Source organism: Oryctolagus cuniculus, chromosome 19, assembly GCF_964237555.1.
Source record: "Oryctolagus cuniculus chromosome 19, mOryCun1.1, whole genome shotgun sequence".
Lineage (NCBI taxonomy): Eukaryota > Metazoa > Chordata > Mammalia > Lagomorpha > Leporidae > Oryctolagus > Oryctolagus cuniculus.
Genome location: NC_091450.1, coordinates 41,457,760 through 41,474,725, shown reverse-complemented (window position 1 = coordinate 41,474,725; position 16,966 = coordinate 41,457,760). Strand labels below are relative to the sequence as shown.

Here is a 16,966-nt window from a genome sequence, read left to right as displayed (position 1 = left end):
AGGACTTGAACCAGTGCTCATACAAGATTTCAGCATTTTGGGCAGTGGTTTAACCTGCTGTATCACAACATTGTCCCTAAATGATTAATTTAAAAAGCAGGCAGTAGGGCTGGTGCTGTGGTGTAGCAGAGAAAGCCACTACCTGCAGTGCCGGCATCCCATATGGGTGCTGGTTCGAGTCCTGGCTGCTCTACTTCCAATCCAGCTCTCTGCTGTGGCCTGAGAAAGCAGTAGAAGATGGCCTAAGTCCTTGGGCCCCTGGACCCACATGGGAGACCCGGAAGAAGCTCCTGGCTTTGGGTCAGCTCAGCTCCAGCCATTGAGGCCATTTGGGAAGCGAAGAAGCAGATGGAAGACCGATTCATTCTCATTCTCATTCATTCATATTCTCTCTCTCTAACACTGTCTTTCAAAGAAATAATAAATCTTTAAAAATAAGTAAGTAAGTAAAAAGCAGGCAGAGTTAGCAGGAAGAGGCCCCAGAGAGGCCATGTGGGATGTTATCCTGCTCTGCCCTGAGACTCGGCTGCTGTGGTCCCCTGCAGCTCCTGCCCTGCTGTGGTCCGAGCGTGGGTGGCACTTTGCTTCAGGGACGTGGCCCAGGTGTGGCTGCCTCTGACACTGCCACGTTCTGATTCCCCTCTTTGTGCTGCTCCTTCGCTGGGTCTTCGTCCTCGTGAGGCCTAAGGGAAGCCTCATCCGTTCTTGCTCTTATCTCACAGCTTGTCTTTTTTTCTTAAGCCATCCATCTTGGCTCTAAACTCACTTACACAATTCTCCAGGTTGTCTACACTGGCCCTTCCCAATCGACTTGCTCTCCAGAACCATCAGCTGTGATCCACTGAAGACTCGGGTCTGTTGGCCTTCCTTGTGCAGTTCTGTCTTTTCTGTGATGTGGTCTGGACCACCTTGCGTGCTCAGGAGCAGGTGGAGTTCACCGCACCTGAGCGCATGGGAGTCCCTGCTGCCTCAGGGAAAGCTCGCCCTCCCACGGTGCGCCTGTTCCCTTTGCCGCTGTGTCTCCCACACCCTCCTGCAGCCAGCATTCGAGAACCTCCTACCTGCTGGACATTATATTATTTGAAAGGCAGAGTTAGGAGGAGAGAATTTTGATCTGCTGGTTCATTCCCCAGATGGAGTGTGAACCAGCAACAGATGGAGCTGTGCCTATCTGAAGCCAGGAGCTTCTTCCTGGTCTCCCACGTGGGTGCAGGGGCCCGAGGACTTGGGCCATCTTCTACTGCTTTCCCAGGCCATACCAGAGAGCTGGATCGGAAGAGGAGCAGCCGGGACTAGAACCGGCGCCCACATGGGATGCCAGCACCACAGCAGGTGGCAGCTTTACCCGCTGTGCCACAGGGCTGGCCCCTCATGGTGAAGGAGCCGGGGGGGTTGCACCTAAGACACATGTGGTGCTGCTGCCAACAGGAGCACAGAGGGAAAGATGGGTGAGCAAGAAGAGGTCCGATCAGTGAACACTGGAAGTCCAAGAGGCTCCTTGGGCAGCTGCCCGGACTTGTGGGAAAGCCTTCCACAGGTGGTGACTGAGCTGAGCCCTAAGGAGCCAGCGACACCCGGGTTCTGAGAGGAACGACCGGTTCTGAGGCCCCTGCAGGGGTGGTCACAAAGGCCCAAGAGTCAGGGCAGGCATCCGGCCTGGAGGTTGATGCCCATGGCCCCCATCAGAGTGCCTGGGTTTTGTTCCTGGCTCTGATTCCAGCTTCCTGCCAACACAGGCCTGGGGAGGCAGTGGTGATGCATTGAGTGACTTGATCCCTGCCACCCACAAGGCAGACCCGGACTGAGTTCCTGGCCGTCAGCATTGGCCAGAGCAAACCCCAGCTTTTGGAGGCATTTGGGGGAGTGAATCAAAGAGAAACTCTGTCTCTTTTGACTTTCTGCTTCCCAAATAAAGAAAAAAAAAACTTTTTAAAAAGATTTAATTATTTGAAAGGCAGAGTTACAGTGAGGGAAGGGGAGACACAGATCTTCCATTCACTGGTTCACTCCCCACACAGCCACAATGACCAGGCTGGACCAGGCTGGACCAGGAGCTTCTTCTGGGTGGGTGCAGGGGCACAAGCACTTGAGCCATCTTCTGCTTTCCCAGGCACATTAGGCAGGGGGCTGGATAGGAAGTGGAACAGCTGGGACATGAACCGGTGCCCAAATAGGATGCTGGCATTGCAGGCAGGCGCTTAACCCACTATGCCAGAATACTGCCCCAGGAAAAAACAAAACGCTCTTAAATCCAAGAAAAGCCAAAAGGCTTAGAGCAAAGAGATCAGGAGACAGCGCTGGAGTGGAGTGGGCTGGGGCAGCTCCTCAGGGCACCACAGGGAGTTTGGGTTTTCTTTTGACATCAGTGGGCAGCCAAGCAAGGGTTTTTAAGCTGGGGAGCTACATGATTAGATTCGTTCTTCCTAACATGCCTTCTTGGTTTTTGTTGTTTGTTGAGAGGCATAGAGCTTACATTTGCTGGTGTGATTCCCAAAATGAAATTCCTGCAACGGCAGGAACTGGGAGCTGTGTGTGTGACACGAGTCTAATCACCTACCGCCTCCCAGGGTGCATGTGGGCTGGAAGTAGGAGTTGGGGAACAGGGCCAGATACTGAACTCATGTAGTCTGAAGTGGGGCGCGGGCACCTTAACCACCAGCCCAGACACCTGCCCCCACCATCAGTATCGGCAGAACAGGGGACATCTGTAGTAGTGAGAGCTGATGTGGCCTGGGCTCCCCATGCTGGTGGGCTGGGTGTGGGAGGAGAGCAGCGTCTTCCTGGTGCAGCTGCGTGGCCTCCTGCCCACCGGGCACAGGTGCTGTGGTTGCAGCTCCCAGGACACCAGGTCTGAAAAGCTTCTGTTTTCTGTCCAGCGTACCCCAGTGATGGGAGGGCCAGCCTGAGCCAGACTGGCCCTAGAAGATCCTCCTTAGGACTGGAGCCCAGGGCTGGCCCCCTTGCTGTCCCTGTGGTGCTTACCCCCTCCTTAGGGGGCTCCTGGGCCGTCGAGGGGGCTGGTGTGGGGATGCTTCTAGAAGCCGACGCCATGAGTCTGCTCCATGGGGGGAGCACACGCTGGGCTCTGAAGCGCCCCCTGCGGTTGTTCTTCCCGCAGGCGATTTCCTCCTGCCAGTGACCATGCCCACCTTGGACGTCCCGGAGGAGAGGCTGAGGAAGTTTAAGTACCGGGGCAAAGAGGCATCTGTGAGTATTCAGCGGTCTCCCAGGGACCGGCAGTTGAAATGCATTAAACACGGGATGGAGCGGACTGGGGGACAGGGAGGAAACCCAGCAAAATCTCCGTCCAGATAGGCTCGTGGTGGTTCGCTGGGACGTTCCTGAAACTTTGCTGGATGTATGAAATTTTCACAAGATGTTGAGTTGAGGATGGGGAGGAGGGACAAAGGGACATGAGCCTGGGAGCCAGACGGCTGTGGAGACAAACCGGGGTTACCGTGTGACTGTTTATTTTTTTTCCCACTTTGTTAGAACGGCAGAGAGGGGCTGGTGTTGTGGCCCAGCAGATGAAGCCGCTGCTTGCAATCCACCATTCCACACAGGAGTGCTGGTTCAAGGTGCAGCCATTCTGCTTCAACCCAGCTTCCTGCTAATGTGCCTGGGACGGCACCAGGTGATGACCCAATACTTGGGCCACTGCCACCCATTTGGAAGACCACAGTGGAGTTTATGGCTTTGGCCTGGCCCAGCTCAGCTGTTGGTGGCCATTTGAGTAGTGAACCAGTGATCAGAAACACTCCTGCACTCTGCCTTTCAGATAAATAATTAAAAAAAAAAAAAAAGGCAGGAGCCAGTGCAGTGGTGCCAGGTTAAAGCCCTGGCCTGAAGCCCCAGCATCCCATATGGGCACCTGTTCTAGTCCTGGCTGCTCCACTTCTGATTCAGCTCTCTGCTATGGCCTGAGAAAGCAGTGGAAGATGGCCCAAGTCCTTGGGCCTCTGCACCCACATGGGACCCAGAAGAAGCTCCAGGCTCCTGGCTTCAGATCAGCACAGCTCCAGCCATTGCAGCCATCTGGGGAGTGAACCAGCAGATGGAAGACCTCTCTCTGTAACTCTGTCTTTCAAATAAATAAAATCTTAAATAAGGCAGAGAAACAGAGATGGGAACAATGATCTAACTACTGGTTCACTCCTCACATGCCTGCAGCAGTCAGGGCAGGACTAGGGGAAAGCCAGGAGCCCAGAATTCTATCCAGGTCTTCCCAGGGGTGGCAGGGACCCAAGGACTTGAGTCATCACCTGCTGCTTCCCAGAGTATGCATCAGCAGGAAGCTGGATTAGAAGCAGAGCAGAACTCGCACCCAGGCACTCAGATATGGGATGTGGGCAACCAAACACCCACCCCCAGAGCCAAAGCACCCTTAAAGTAGCCTGTCCATCAAGTGTGGCTGTCTGGCCCTCAAGACCACTCAGATGAATGGAAACGAAGGAGCTGAACAAGTTTCAGAAGCATGGTATTCATTGTTAGGGATGCAACAGGCTGGAAGAATTGAGATCTCAGAGTAGCTGGGACAGCAGCAGGAAGGGCCAGCCGATGAGAGAGACTGCAAGGCACAATACCCTCTGTCCCCAGGGAGGGCCCCTTCAGTGAGGGATAGCACCACAGCCAGCTAGGCAGGCCTCAGTGGTGTTCCTGCCTTACCGTGCAACACCACGATGGCCCTATTTTCAAGCAAGGACTGAATGGATAGCTTCCTTCAGGAATCAGTATCTGATACAGATTGGCTTCCTTGTACAGTCACACGCCACATAACGAAGTCTCCGTCAGTGATGGGCTGCATAGACAGCAGTGGCCTTGTAAGATCGTATCACTTGGTGGCATCAGCACTGCCTCGTTTGTCTAAGTGCACTCTGATGTTTGCACAATGGTGAAATCGCCTGACCATGCATTTCTTAGAACTTATCTCCATTGTTACATCATGCATGACGGTAATTATCACCTAAAAGTCTTCATCCTCAACCTGTCTATCCTGAAAGGTTAGGTTGTCTCCTGAATATTGGCAATATGATCCAGTCCAAGTTCTTGACTGATGTGAGCATATGTCCCAGAGTGTGTGAGGGCCGTTGTTCTGGTGCGGCAGGTTAAACCACAGTGCGTAACCAGCATCCCGTATCAGAGTCCCAGTTCAGGTCCCGTCCAGCTCCCTGCTAATGTGCCTGGGAAAGTAGGGGAAGATGGCCCATGTGCTTGGGCCCCTGCCACACATGTGGGAGCCCTGGATGGATTTCTGGGCTCCTGGCTGTTGCAGCCATCTGGGGAGTGAACCAGCAGATGGAAAAACTTTTTCTTCCTGTCCCTTGCTCTCTGACACTCTGCCTTTCAAATAAGTCTCTTTTTTAAAGAAGTTTATGCAAAAATTAAATTTTTTTAGTGCAAAAATATTTGTAATCCAGGTTTAGAATTTTGTTCAAAGATTTTTGTATTTTTATTTTAAAGTCAGAGTTACAGTGAGGGGGAGAGAGAGAGATCTTCCATCTGCTGGTTCACGCCCCAGATGGCCACAATGGCTGGAACTGGGTCAGGCAGAAGCCAGGAGCCTGGAGCTTCCTCAGGGTCTCCCAGGAGGATAGCAGAGGCCCAAACACCTGGGCCATCTGCTGCTGCTTTTCCCAGGCCATTAACAAGGAAGTGGATTGGAAGTGGAGCAGCTGGGACTTGAACTGACACTGATATGGGATGGTGTTTACCTACTACTCTGCAATGCGGTCCCCTAGAGGTTCATGCATTTTTCATGAATATGTGTTACATTTTCATTATATTGTACATTTTTCACAATAGGCATGATTTCAACTTTTTATAAAGGTTTACTTTATTGGAAAGGCAGAGTTAGAGAGAGAAGGAGGGAGAAAGAAGAGATTCACCTGCTCAAAAATTTTTACACCAAAATAAATGGATCTTTTAATTGTATTTTCCAGGAACACTTTAAAAATATTTTTAAATGACTTTACCTGATTTATTTGAAAAGCAGAGAGAGAGAAGGAAAGAGATCTTCCATCTACTTGCTCACTCCCCAAATGTCAAAACATCCAGGACTGAGCCAGGCCAAAGCTAGGAACCAGGAATTCCATCTGGTTCTCCCACATGGTGGCGGGAACCTAAATGCTCGAGCCATCACCTGCTGCCTCACAGGTGTGCATTAACAGAGCCGGGACTGGAAACCCGGCATCCTACATGGGCTGCTGACAACACGAGCAGCGGCTTAATCGCTGGACCAAACACTTGCCCTACTAGGAGCATTTTGCAGTACCCTCCTACAAGAAGGATTAGATTTGAATCTCCTTCAGTCTGCTGTTGGACTTGACCGAGGCCTTGAGAGGCCTGTGGGCTGACTTCACACACGGTGGAACTGGTCGGGGCCTGTGTCTGGGACACAGGGACGCCTCTGAATTGCCCCCAGCCCCACATATCTGCCTGGCCACTGCTAGAAGGCCCTGGGCCCATCCTGGAAGCAGCCAAACTCGGGCACTCATGGGGCGATGGGTGGCTTTGCAGTCTTCACAGCGGTGGATGCTGGCTGCAAGGATGGGCATGATTTTCCTCGACCTGGGGAGGGGGAGGGGGAGGGGGAGGGGGAGGAGGAGGAGGAGGAGGAAGAGGAGCAGAGCCGAGTGGGCTCACTGTGTGATCTTACCTCTCCCAGCCAGCTGCAGCTAAGCACCGAGGCTTAGAAACGGTCTGGAGGGCTAAGCAGGGTGACCATCCTGTCTCCTGTTCTAACGCCTCCAATTCTGCCTTTTCCTTCCCAGGTGAGGCGGCAGCAGCGCGTGGCAGTCAGCCTGGAGCTGCGGAAGGCCAGGAAAGAGGAGCAGGCCTTAAAGAGACGGAACATCACTGACTGCTCCCCCGAGCCAGCTTCTGAAAAACCCACCAAAGGGGTGCGTCCCAGCACGGCGGGCGTTCCGGCAGCTGGAAACCGCTGAATGGTTCAGAGCCTGCAAACTCCCGTTCAGGGCCTTTAGGTGGGGGTGGGGAGATCGTGGTGCAGCTTACCTGCCTTTGTCAGAAGCTAAGCGTTGTTTACCTTGCTGTCGGGAGTCTGTGGGATCCGTGTTCCAAAGGGGAGTGGAGAAGGCACTGCTTCTGGTGGATTCGCTGTGGGCTCTGAGCCTGGGGGCCCAGGAAGAGAGGGTTAGAGAGGGTTAACCCTAAGCCTAGTGAGGGCCGTTTCTTGGTGGAGGCATCTAGTCCATGGACGGGTCACGTCTTCCCTAGGACGTGAATTCCATCTTTCGTCTTCCTGTCTCCATCTGCTCCAGCCTCGCTAAAGGCCCGTGCCAGGTCAACTTCAGCGTTCGTCCTATTTCTGTGAATGCAGGAATCCTGGTCCTTCAGTGATGCTGTATCCCACATCTCTTGTGGGACATCACTGTCTGTGTCCCGTCTGTACTGTCCATGGCTGTCGTCTGCACCTGCTGGGCAGGCAGAGAGGGACGGATTCAGTGATTGATGAGAAGGGTCCAGTGGTTCTGTGACTGGCCAGTGGCTTCAGAGCTGCGTCTCTAGTTCATTTGTCTGGGGCACTCCCTAGGGACCAACCACACACCTGTACACACACACACACACACACCAGCCCAAGAAGGTATGAAGCACAACAATGAAAAAAGGGGTTGTTTGCCTTTTTGTCCTATACTAGCATTTTTTTTTAATTCAGGCAGAATTCACATAAACCAAAATGGACCCCTTTAAAGTGTACAACTGCTGGCTGCTAGTACAGTCACCAGGTTGTACAGCTGTCTCCTCTAAAGTTCCAGAACAGACTCAACAGATGGAGACCCCAGACCCGTTCGGCAGTCACTCCTCCTTCCTCATCCCCACAGCCTTGGGTCACTATGGGTTTACCTTTTCTGGACTTTGCACAGTTCCATGAACAAGGAATGTGTGGTCTTTTGTGTCTGGCTGCTTTCACTCAGCCTGGGGTTTTCAGTCTCTCGGTGTTGTGCGGTGTATCAGTACCTTGTTCCTTTGTGGCTTACTCCACTCCATTGTGTGGCTAAACCATGTTCTGCTTGCCCACTCATTAGCTGGTACCCACTCGTTATTGGTTTTGTTCCTGCTTTTTGGCTGTCGGAACTGCTGCTGCTCTGAACAGTTGTGTACAAGTTTTTGAGTGGAAAAATGTTTTCAATGCTGTTGGGAGTAAAAATGCTGGGTTATGTGCTAATTCTATGTTGGAATCACTGTGGTAGGCCAGATCACGCCCCCACCCCAAATCTGTACAGTTCTCATCTCCAGAAACAGTCACATGTGACAAAAAGGACTTTGCGCCACCGCCGCAGCTCACTAGGCTAATCCTCCACCTTGCGGCGCTGGCACACCGGGTTCTAGTCCCGGTCGGGGCGCCGGATTCTGTCCCGGTTGCCCCTCTTCCAGGCCAGCTCTCTGCTGTGGCCAGGGAATGCAGTGGAGGATGGCCCAAGTGCTTGGGCCCTGCACCCCATGGGAGACCAGGATAAGCACCTGGCTCCTGGCTTCGGATTAGCGCGGTGCGCCGGCCGCAGCGGCCATTGGAGGGTGAACCAACAGCAAAGGAAGACTTTTCTCTCTCTCCTCTCTCTCACTGTCCACTCTGCCTGTCAAAAAAAAAAAAAAAGGGACTTTGCAGGAGGTGGTTAAGTTAAGCAACTTGAGATGGGGAAATCGTCCTGGATGATCTGGTGGGCCTGGAATAATCCGTTGCTCTAAGGAGGAGGAAGAGGGAGACGGGGAAGCAAGCACTGTGGCAGGGGAGGCGTGAGGCGAGGGGTGCACGTGTCCTCCAGAAGCTGAAAAAGGCGAGGAAGCGGGTTCTCCCCTCTGGGCCTCGGGGTGGGGGGGGAACCGGCCCTGCCCACACCTTGGCTTTAGCTCCCTGACACTGATGATGAACTTGGTGTTCTAAACCGCTCGAAGGAAGCTTGCGTGATTTGAAGTCACTGACTTTGTGGTGATTTTTATAGCAGCAATAGGAAACTAATACACTGCCAAACTGCGTTCCAGAGTGGCTGCTCCTTGTACATTGTGACATTCTTGGTGGGACTTGCTGTGGTCCACTTATAGACATCCAACTGGTAGGAAGGGATATGTTGAAATTTTCATTAGTATTCTTTTTTTTTTAAGATTTATTTTTATTGATTTGAAAGAGTTAGAGAGAAAGGCCTTCCATCCACTGGTTCACTCCCCAGATGGCCGCAACAGCTGGAGCTGTGCCGATCCAAAGCCAGGAGCTTCTTCCAGGTCTCCCATGTAGGTGCAAGGGCCCAAGGACTTGGGCCATCTTCTACTGCTTTCCCAGGCCATAGCAGGGAGCTGGATCGGAAGTGGAGCTGCTGGTTCTACCGGTGCCCATGTGGGATGCCGGCACTCAGGCCAGGGCTTTAACCCGCTGCACCACAGCACTGGCCCCATTACTATTTTCTTAATAGTTGATGAGAATCTTTTCATGTTCTACTAGTTATTGTGTGTGGGTTTGTATGTATATACACATACATGTATAGAAAAAAGGGAAACGTCTGTTCAGACTATTTTATAAGTAACTTTACTGAGCTGTAGGAGTTACTAATATTTTCTAGATAGTAGACTCATTACCTAATACAAGGTCACAAAGACTTAGACCTGTGTTTCCTTCTAAGTGTTCTGTAGTTTAACTCTTAGGTTTGTATTTAAGCCTTTGATCCATTTTTTCCCAAAAGATTTATTTTCTTGAAAGTCGGAGTTAGAAAGGGAGAACAAGAGAGATCTTCAACCTATTGGTTCACTCCCCAGATGGCTAGCGGTTGGGGCTGGGCCAGACCAAAACCAGGAACCAGGTCTCCCACACGGGTGTAGGAGCCAAGGACTTGGGCCATCTTCCACTGCTTTTGCAGGTGCATTAGCAAGGAGCCAGACTGGAAATGGAGCAGCTGGGACTTGAACCAGCACCCACATGGGATGCCAGCATTGCAGGCAGTCGCTTAACCCCGTTCCCCACAATGCTGGCTCCCTTGATCTATTTTGAGTTAAATGAAGTCAATAGGGATGTAGCTTCATTCTTCTGTGTATTATCCAGTTGTCTCCACACATTTAGTCATTGATTTGAGATGCAGAGAGACAGAGACCAAGTGTTGCTGTCGCTGGTTCACTCCTCAGATGACTTAACAGTGAGCACTTGGGTGGGCTGTAGCTGTGTGAGTTAGGAATTCAATCCCAGTCTCCCACCTGTGGGGCAGGAACCCAACCACTGCTGGGGTCTACACTGGCAAGGAGCTGGAATTGAGAGCTAGAGCCAGGTATTGAGGACAGATATTCCAAGGTGGGATGGGGGATGGGAACTCCTTTTTTTTTTTTTTTTTTTTTTTTAACAGGCAGAGTAGACAGAGACAGAGAGAAAGGTCTTCCTTTTTTTTGCCGTTGGTTCACCCTCCAATGGCCACCGTGGCCGGCGCATTGTGGCTGGCGCATCGCGCTGATCCGAAGCCAGGAGCCAGGTGCTTTTCCTGGTCTCCCATGCGCATGCAGAGCCCAAGGACCTGGGCCATCCTCCACTGCACTCCCTGGCCACAGCAGACAGCTGGCCTGGAAGAGGGGCAACCGGGACAGAATCCGGTGCCCCGACCAGGACTAGAACCCGGTGTGCTGGCACCGCAAGGCGGAGGATTAGCCTAGTGAGCCGCGGCGCCGGCCCCAACTTTATCTTTTTCCAGGTTATTAGGGCTATTCTGGATCACTTGCACTTCCATATGAATTTTTGTATGCGCTCACCAGTTACTTCAATAGAGACAGCTTGGATTTTGATGGAGAGCGCATCAAATCTGTAGAGCAGTTTGTGGAATAATGCCATTTTTAACCATGTTAGGTCTTTGAATTCATGAACATAAGATGTCTTTTCATTTAAGTGCTCCTTAATTTTAAAAACAGCTTTTAGCATATAAGTCTTAGGCTTTTCTTGTTAAATTTATTCCTGAATATTTTGTTCTTTTTGATGCTATTATGAATTTTGTGAATTTTGGCTTTGGGATTGTCCATTGCTAGTATATAGAAATAAAAGTGATTTTGTCTATTGATCCTATAAACTAACTGTACTTGTTTATTAGCTCTAAATATTTTAGTGTCTTGAATTCCTTAGGAATTGCAAATATAGTTTTACTTTCTATTTTGGATGCACGTTATTAAAATAAGTTAGAAGTTCCAATTCCATGTAGAGTAAAACTGGCAAGAGCAAACATCTTGTCTGAATCTTGATCCTGTAGGGAAAACTTCTAGTCTTTTGCTATTAAATATTATTTTAAAAATATTGATTGCATATTATTAAAGATGCTAGCTGTGGGATTTCTGGGTGCCTTTATCAGGAAAGAGGAAGTTACCTATTATTCCCAGTTTGTTGAATGCTTTTCTTTCACAGAAAAGTGTTGGATTTTTGTCAAATGCTTTCTGTGTTTACTAAGATGTTCATGTGGGTCCACCCACCACATTTATTTACACAGGGTGTTGAGTTGGTTTCATCTGCTGACCTACTCCTGTATTGCATTTTTGGGTTAAATGACAGTTAATCATGATGTTGGTCATGTTTAACCTCAGGATGTGTTTGGTTTCCTAGTATTCTATTGAGGATTTTTGCATCTGTAGTCATAAGGGACATTGGTGCATATTTTATTTTCTTGTAAATGTGTTTATCTGGTTTAGTATCAAGGTAATACTGGCCTCAAAGGATAACTTGGGAAGTTCTCACTACTCCTGTTTTTTCTTGTAAGAGTTTGTGAAAGATTAATGTGAACTCTTCTTAAATGTTTGAGAAAATTTACCATTGAAATCATGTGGACCAGATTTCTCTTTGTAAAATATTTTAAGTATGATGTTGATGATGGTGATTTCTTGGGTCACTTTAGTAGCTATGTGTCTTTAGAAATTTGTCTATTTTGTCTTCATTATGTAATTTGTTGGCATTCATCTGTTCAGATTCCCCCCCCCCCCCTTTAAGATTTATTTATTTATTTGAAAGGCAGAGTTATAGAGAGGCAGAGAAAGAGCGAGGTCTTCCATCCACTGATTCACTCCCAGATGGCCTCAATGGCCAGAGCTGAACTGATCCAAAGCCAGGAGCCAGGAGCTTCTTCCAGATCTCCCAGGTGGGTGCAGGAGCCCAAGGACTTAGGCCATCCTCCCCTGCTTTCCCAGGCCACAGCAGAGAGCTGAATTGGAAACAGAGCAACCAGGACTTGAACCGGCACTCCTATGGGATGCCGGCACTGCAGGTGCTTCGCCACAGCACTGGACCCCTGATTCCTCTTTCTATGAGTTCAGTAATAATGACCTCACTTTAATTCCTGGTTGGATAATGTGAGTCTTCTCTCCCTCCACCCCCTCCCTTTCTCTTGGGAAGCTTAGCTGAAGTTTTGTCATTTTTGTTTTTATTCAAGAACCAACTTTTCATTTTTCTGTTTTCTTTAATATTTATTATTTGCTTGGCATTTATTTTTCTAGTCTTTAAAGACTGAATCTTGAGCTGTAGTTTTGAGACTGATATTCTATTATAGCAGATGTGTTATTGCTACACATTTCCCTCTAAGTTCTGCTTTGGCTGTATCCCATTATGTTGGTATGTTGTGTTTTTGTTTCATTCATCTTGGTATTTCCTAATTTCTCTTATGAGTTCTTCTTTGACCCTTTGGTTATCTAGGAATGTGTTGTTTAACTTCCTCATGTTTGTGAATGTCCCAGATCTTCTGTTTGAAGTGAATAATTTCATTCCATTGTGATTAGAGAACACACTTTGAATGATTTTAGTCCTCTTACATGTATTGATGTGTGTATTGTCCATAGGCACTCGAGAATGTTCCACTTGTTCTTAAAGAATGTGCATTCTGTTATTTGGGGTAGGTATCTGTGGTTGGGATGTTTTACTGTGTGAATGTTTCGTATTTCCTTGGGTGTTTTCTTTTTCTTAAACAGTTGAGGCTTAACGTGAAATCAAAATTTCTAAAAGCACAAATCTACATAGAGGCATAACAAAGATGTTGAGGACAAAGGGTATCTTTTTTTTCTTTAATTATTAGAAAGGCAGAGTTAGAGGTCTTCCATACACTGGTTCATTCCCCAGCTGGCCATAACAGCCGGAGCTGTGCTGATCTGAAGCCAGGAGCTTCTTCCAGGTCTCCCACATGGGTACAGGGGCCCAAGGACTTGGGCCATCTTCTATGCTTTCCCAGGCCATAGCAGAGAGCTGGATTGAAAGTGGAGCAGCAGGGACTCAAACCGTCACCCGTATGGGATGCCCCACTGTAACAGTGCGGCTTTACCTGCTGTGCCACGGTGCCAGGCCCCTGTATGCTGTTTTTAATTCTTTGACTTTTAACCTTTTTGTGTTATTCAGCCTAAAGTGTGACCTTTGCAGACAGCATATAATAGGATCGTATTTTTTTTAACCCATTCTACAAATCCTTGTCATTTACTGAGAGTGTTTAAATCATTTTCATGTAATGTAATTAGTGATAAGGTTGGCTTTACCGCGGCGGCCATTGGAGGGTGAACCAACGGTAAAGGAAGACCTTTCTCTCTGTCTCTCTCTCTCTCACTGTCCACTCTGCCTGTCAAAAAAAAAAAAAAAAAAAAAAAGGTTGGCTTTACATCTGACATTTTGCTATTTGTTTTTCCATAGATCTTAGTCTTTTTTTCCCTTCCTCTATTTCTCCATCTTTCCCTTTTTTTGTGTGTTAAACATATACTTTCTAGTTTAATTTCCCAGTTTCTTTTACTATTTTTTAAAAAGTGTTAGTGTTTGTCCTGGGTATAATTAACATCTGGTTTTATAATTAGCAATCTAGTTTGGAGGAAGACCAGCTTAATTTCAATGGTCACAAAACTTGGCTCCTTTATAGCTGTATTCTCTCCCTGTACCTCTGCTCTTACTGCTGACGAGTTACAGCTTCATACCGTGTGTGTCCATCTACATAGATTTCCAATTATTGTCTTAGGCCATTGTCTTTTTAAGTCAAATAGTTTTAATTTTGCAAAAACAAAAATCATGTATACCGTCTTTCGTATTTGCCAATATGCAGTAATGACCTGACTGGTGTTTATTTCTTCATGTGAAGGTTATTGTCTACTTCCCGTTACCTGAAGGACTTCGTTTAGCATTTCTTGTACCGTGGGTTTGCTAATGATGGCTTCTCTTTATCAAGGAATGTCTTAGCACCTCCTCCATTTTATCAGGATAGCTTGCTGGACGGCGAGTCTTCGTCGATCATCTTTGTCCTTCAGCGTTTTGACAATGTCATTCCACTGCTTCTTGACCTCCATGCTCTCTGAGAATTCAGCTGTTAATCTCACTAAGGCCTCATATATGAAGAGTTGCTTCTCTTTTATGGGTTTCAGGAGTCTTTTTTTAGCTTTCAGCAGTTGCTGATGTGTCTAGGTATAGATCCCTTGAGATTTATCCTATTTGGAGTTCACTGAGCTTCTCAAATGTATAGATTAATTTTTTCATCAAATTTGGGAAAGTTTTGGCCATCTCATCAAGTGTACTTCTCAAATATCTCTTTAAATATACTCTGTGCCCCTTTGTCTTTTTACTCATGTTAGGTCATGTCAGTAGGCTTGATGGAGGTCCTAGGAGCTCTGAGACCAGCTGATTCCCATCTTTAGTCTTTTTTCCCTTTATCTTCCTCAGACTGGTCATATCAGTTGACCATCTGCAACTTGACTAGTTCTTCAGGAGCTGAAAAACGGATTTGAATAAATGAAGTGATTTTTTTAAAAATTTCAGTTATTATATTCTCCAATTCCAGGATGTCTGTATCTTCCATGAGAAGCTTTATTTGAGACATCGCTCTCCTACTTTCCTTTAGTTCTTGGAACATGTTTAACGTCTTGGTCTAGTAAGTCCAACATCTGGGTGCCTCAGTGACTGTTTGTATTGACTGTGCCCATCCCAGGTAACTATGTCATATTTATGTCTTTGTATGTCTTATACTTTGTAAAAAGTCAGTTATTTAAAATATAACATGAACATTCTGGATATCGGATTCCTCCTTGCCCCAGGGTTGGTTGTTGCTGGATGGTGGTGCTTGTTTAGTGGTTTCTGATTTAATTCTGTAAAATATGTGTTCTTTGCCACATGTGGCCACAGAAATCTCTCCCAAGTTTGCTTAATGGCTGGCAAATGACTAGAACATAGTTTCACTTTTTTTTTTTAAGATTTATTTATTTTAAAGCCAGAGCTACAGAGAGAGAGAAGGAGAGGAAGAGAGAGAGACTGGTTCACTCCCCAATTGGCCACAACAGCCAGAGCTGCACCGATCCAGAGCCAGGAACCAGGAGCTTCTTCCTGGTCTCCCACGTGGGTGCAGGGGCCCAAGCACTTGGGCCATCTTCTACTGCTTTCCCAGGCCATAGCAGAGAGCTGGATGGGAAGTGAAGCAGCCGGGACTCCAACCAGTGCCCATATGGGACACCAGCGCTGCAGGCGGAGGACTTACCTGCTACACTACAGCGCTGGCCCCCATAGTTTCCATTTAACACTTGAAACCACCAGAGAAGAAAATGTACCCAATTTTTGCCAAGATGTTCTGTGTACGTCCTGGGGCATGTGTCCAGTGCTTGACCACATGTTGAACTGGCCATCTGAAGCCTTTCCCTCCTGTTTACACCGAGCCTCAAGGTCAGTTAGTGGAAGGAGCTTAGGGTCGTCTCAGGTGTCTGTGAGCCTGTGCCCGGTCCTACATACACACCTGGTCTTCTAGATTCTTTGGAGTATGTCGGAGCTTTCCAAACCCCAAATGGACATCTCGTTCCTCGTACTTTCCCCGTAAGTTTTTTGTTTGATTGTTCGGTTATCGTTTACCCTGTTATCCAGCCTCTTAGCTGTGAAGTTAAACAAGTTCCTCGAATTGTCTTCAACAAACATCCAGGGAAAAGCTTCACACTGAGTGGGCTGTCAGTCAAAGGAAAGAGTTCTACAAGTGGGGTCGTTCAGGGAACTGCTAGACAGGTCAAACAGCAGCTCTTCCAGAGAGACTTGGAAGGAGGGCCTACCCATTCTGACTCTCCTGGTGCCCGGGGGGCTATTGCGTTTTCATGTACCGCTGGCTTTTCTTTTTTTCCCCCCTTTTTAAAGATTTATTTAATTGGAAGAATTACAGACAGAAGTACAGACACAGAGAGTCTGCTATCTGCTGATTCACTCCCCAGAGGGCCACAACAACTAGGTCTGGGCCAGGCTGAAGCCAGGAGCCAGGAGCTTCTTCCAGGTCTCCCACGTGGGTGCAGGGGTCCAAGCACTGCCATCTTCCACTGTTTTCCTAGGCACATTAGCAGGGAGTTGGATCGGAAGCGGAGCAGCTGGGACTTGAACTGGCACCCATGTGGGATGCAGGCCGGGGCTTCACTCCGCTGCACCACAGCACCGTCCCACACCGTTGGCTTTCAAAGCTGCCGTGGAGTTGGGGATGGTGGGAATACGGCAAGTTAAAGTAATACAAAGCTCAGAATTTTACTGAGATTTAATTGTTTTTCGTAAATAAACACCTCCTGGCTTGGATTTTTAAAAAACGCTGCAAGAGGCCGGCGCCGCGGCTCACTAGGCTAATCCTCCGCCTAGCGGCGCCGGCACACCGGGTTCTAGTCCCGGTCGGGGCGCCGGATTCTGTCCCGGTTGCCCCTCTTCCAGGCCAGCTCTCTGCTGTGGCCCGGGAAGGCAGTGGAGGATGGCCCAAGTGCTTGGGCCCTGCACCCCATGGGAGACCAGGAGAAGCACCTGGCTCCTGGCTCCTGCCATCGGATCAGCGCGGTGCGCCGGCCGCAGCGCACCGGCCGCGGTGGCCATTGAAGGGTGAACCAACGGCAAAGGAAGACCTTTCTCTCTGTCTCTCTCTCACTGTCCACTCTGCCTGTCAAAAAAAAAAAAAACCAAAAAACAAAAAAAACGCTGCAAGCTTTCGATCAGCTTCTACAGAGCTGAAAAATTTGATCCTGACAATTTTTTTCAATTTTT

General features: G+C 48.5%; 1 protein-coding gene across 1 annotated transcript in view; it reads left to right on the top strand.

The window, feature by feature from the left end:
• The first annotated feature begins 3,122 nt into the window (after positions 1 to 3,122).
• The window catches only part of KPNA7 (karyopherin subunit alpha 7), a 32,830-nt gene continuing 18,986 nt past the window's right edge, over positions 3,123 to 16,966 (top strand). The window contains exons 1-2 of the mRNA XM_017337874.3: positions 3,123 to 3,207; positions 6,771 to 6,899. Coding sequence (XP_017193363.1) covers positions 3,142 to 3,207; positions 6,771 to 6,899 — 195 coding nt within the window. The 5' untranslated portion in view covers positions 3,123 to 3,141. The remainder of the gene's footprint in view (positions 3,208 to 6,770; positions 6,900 to 16,966) is intronic.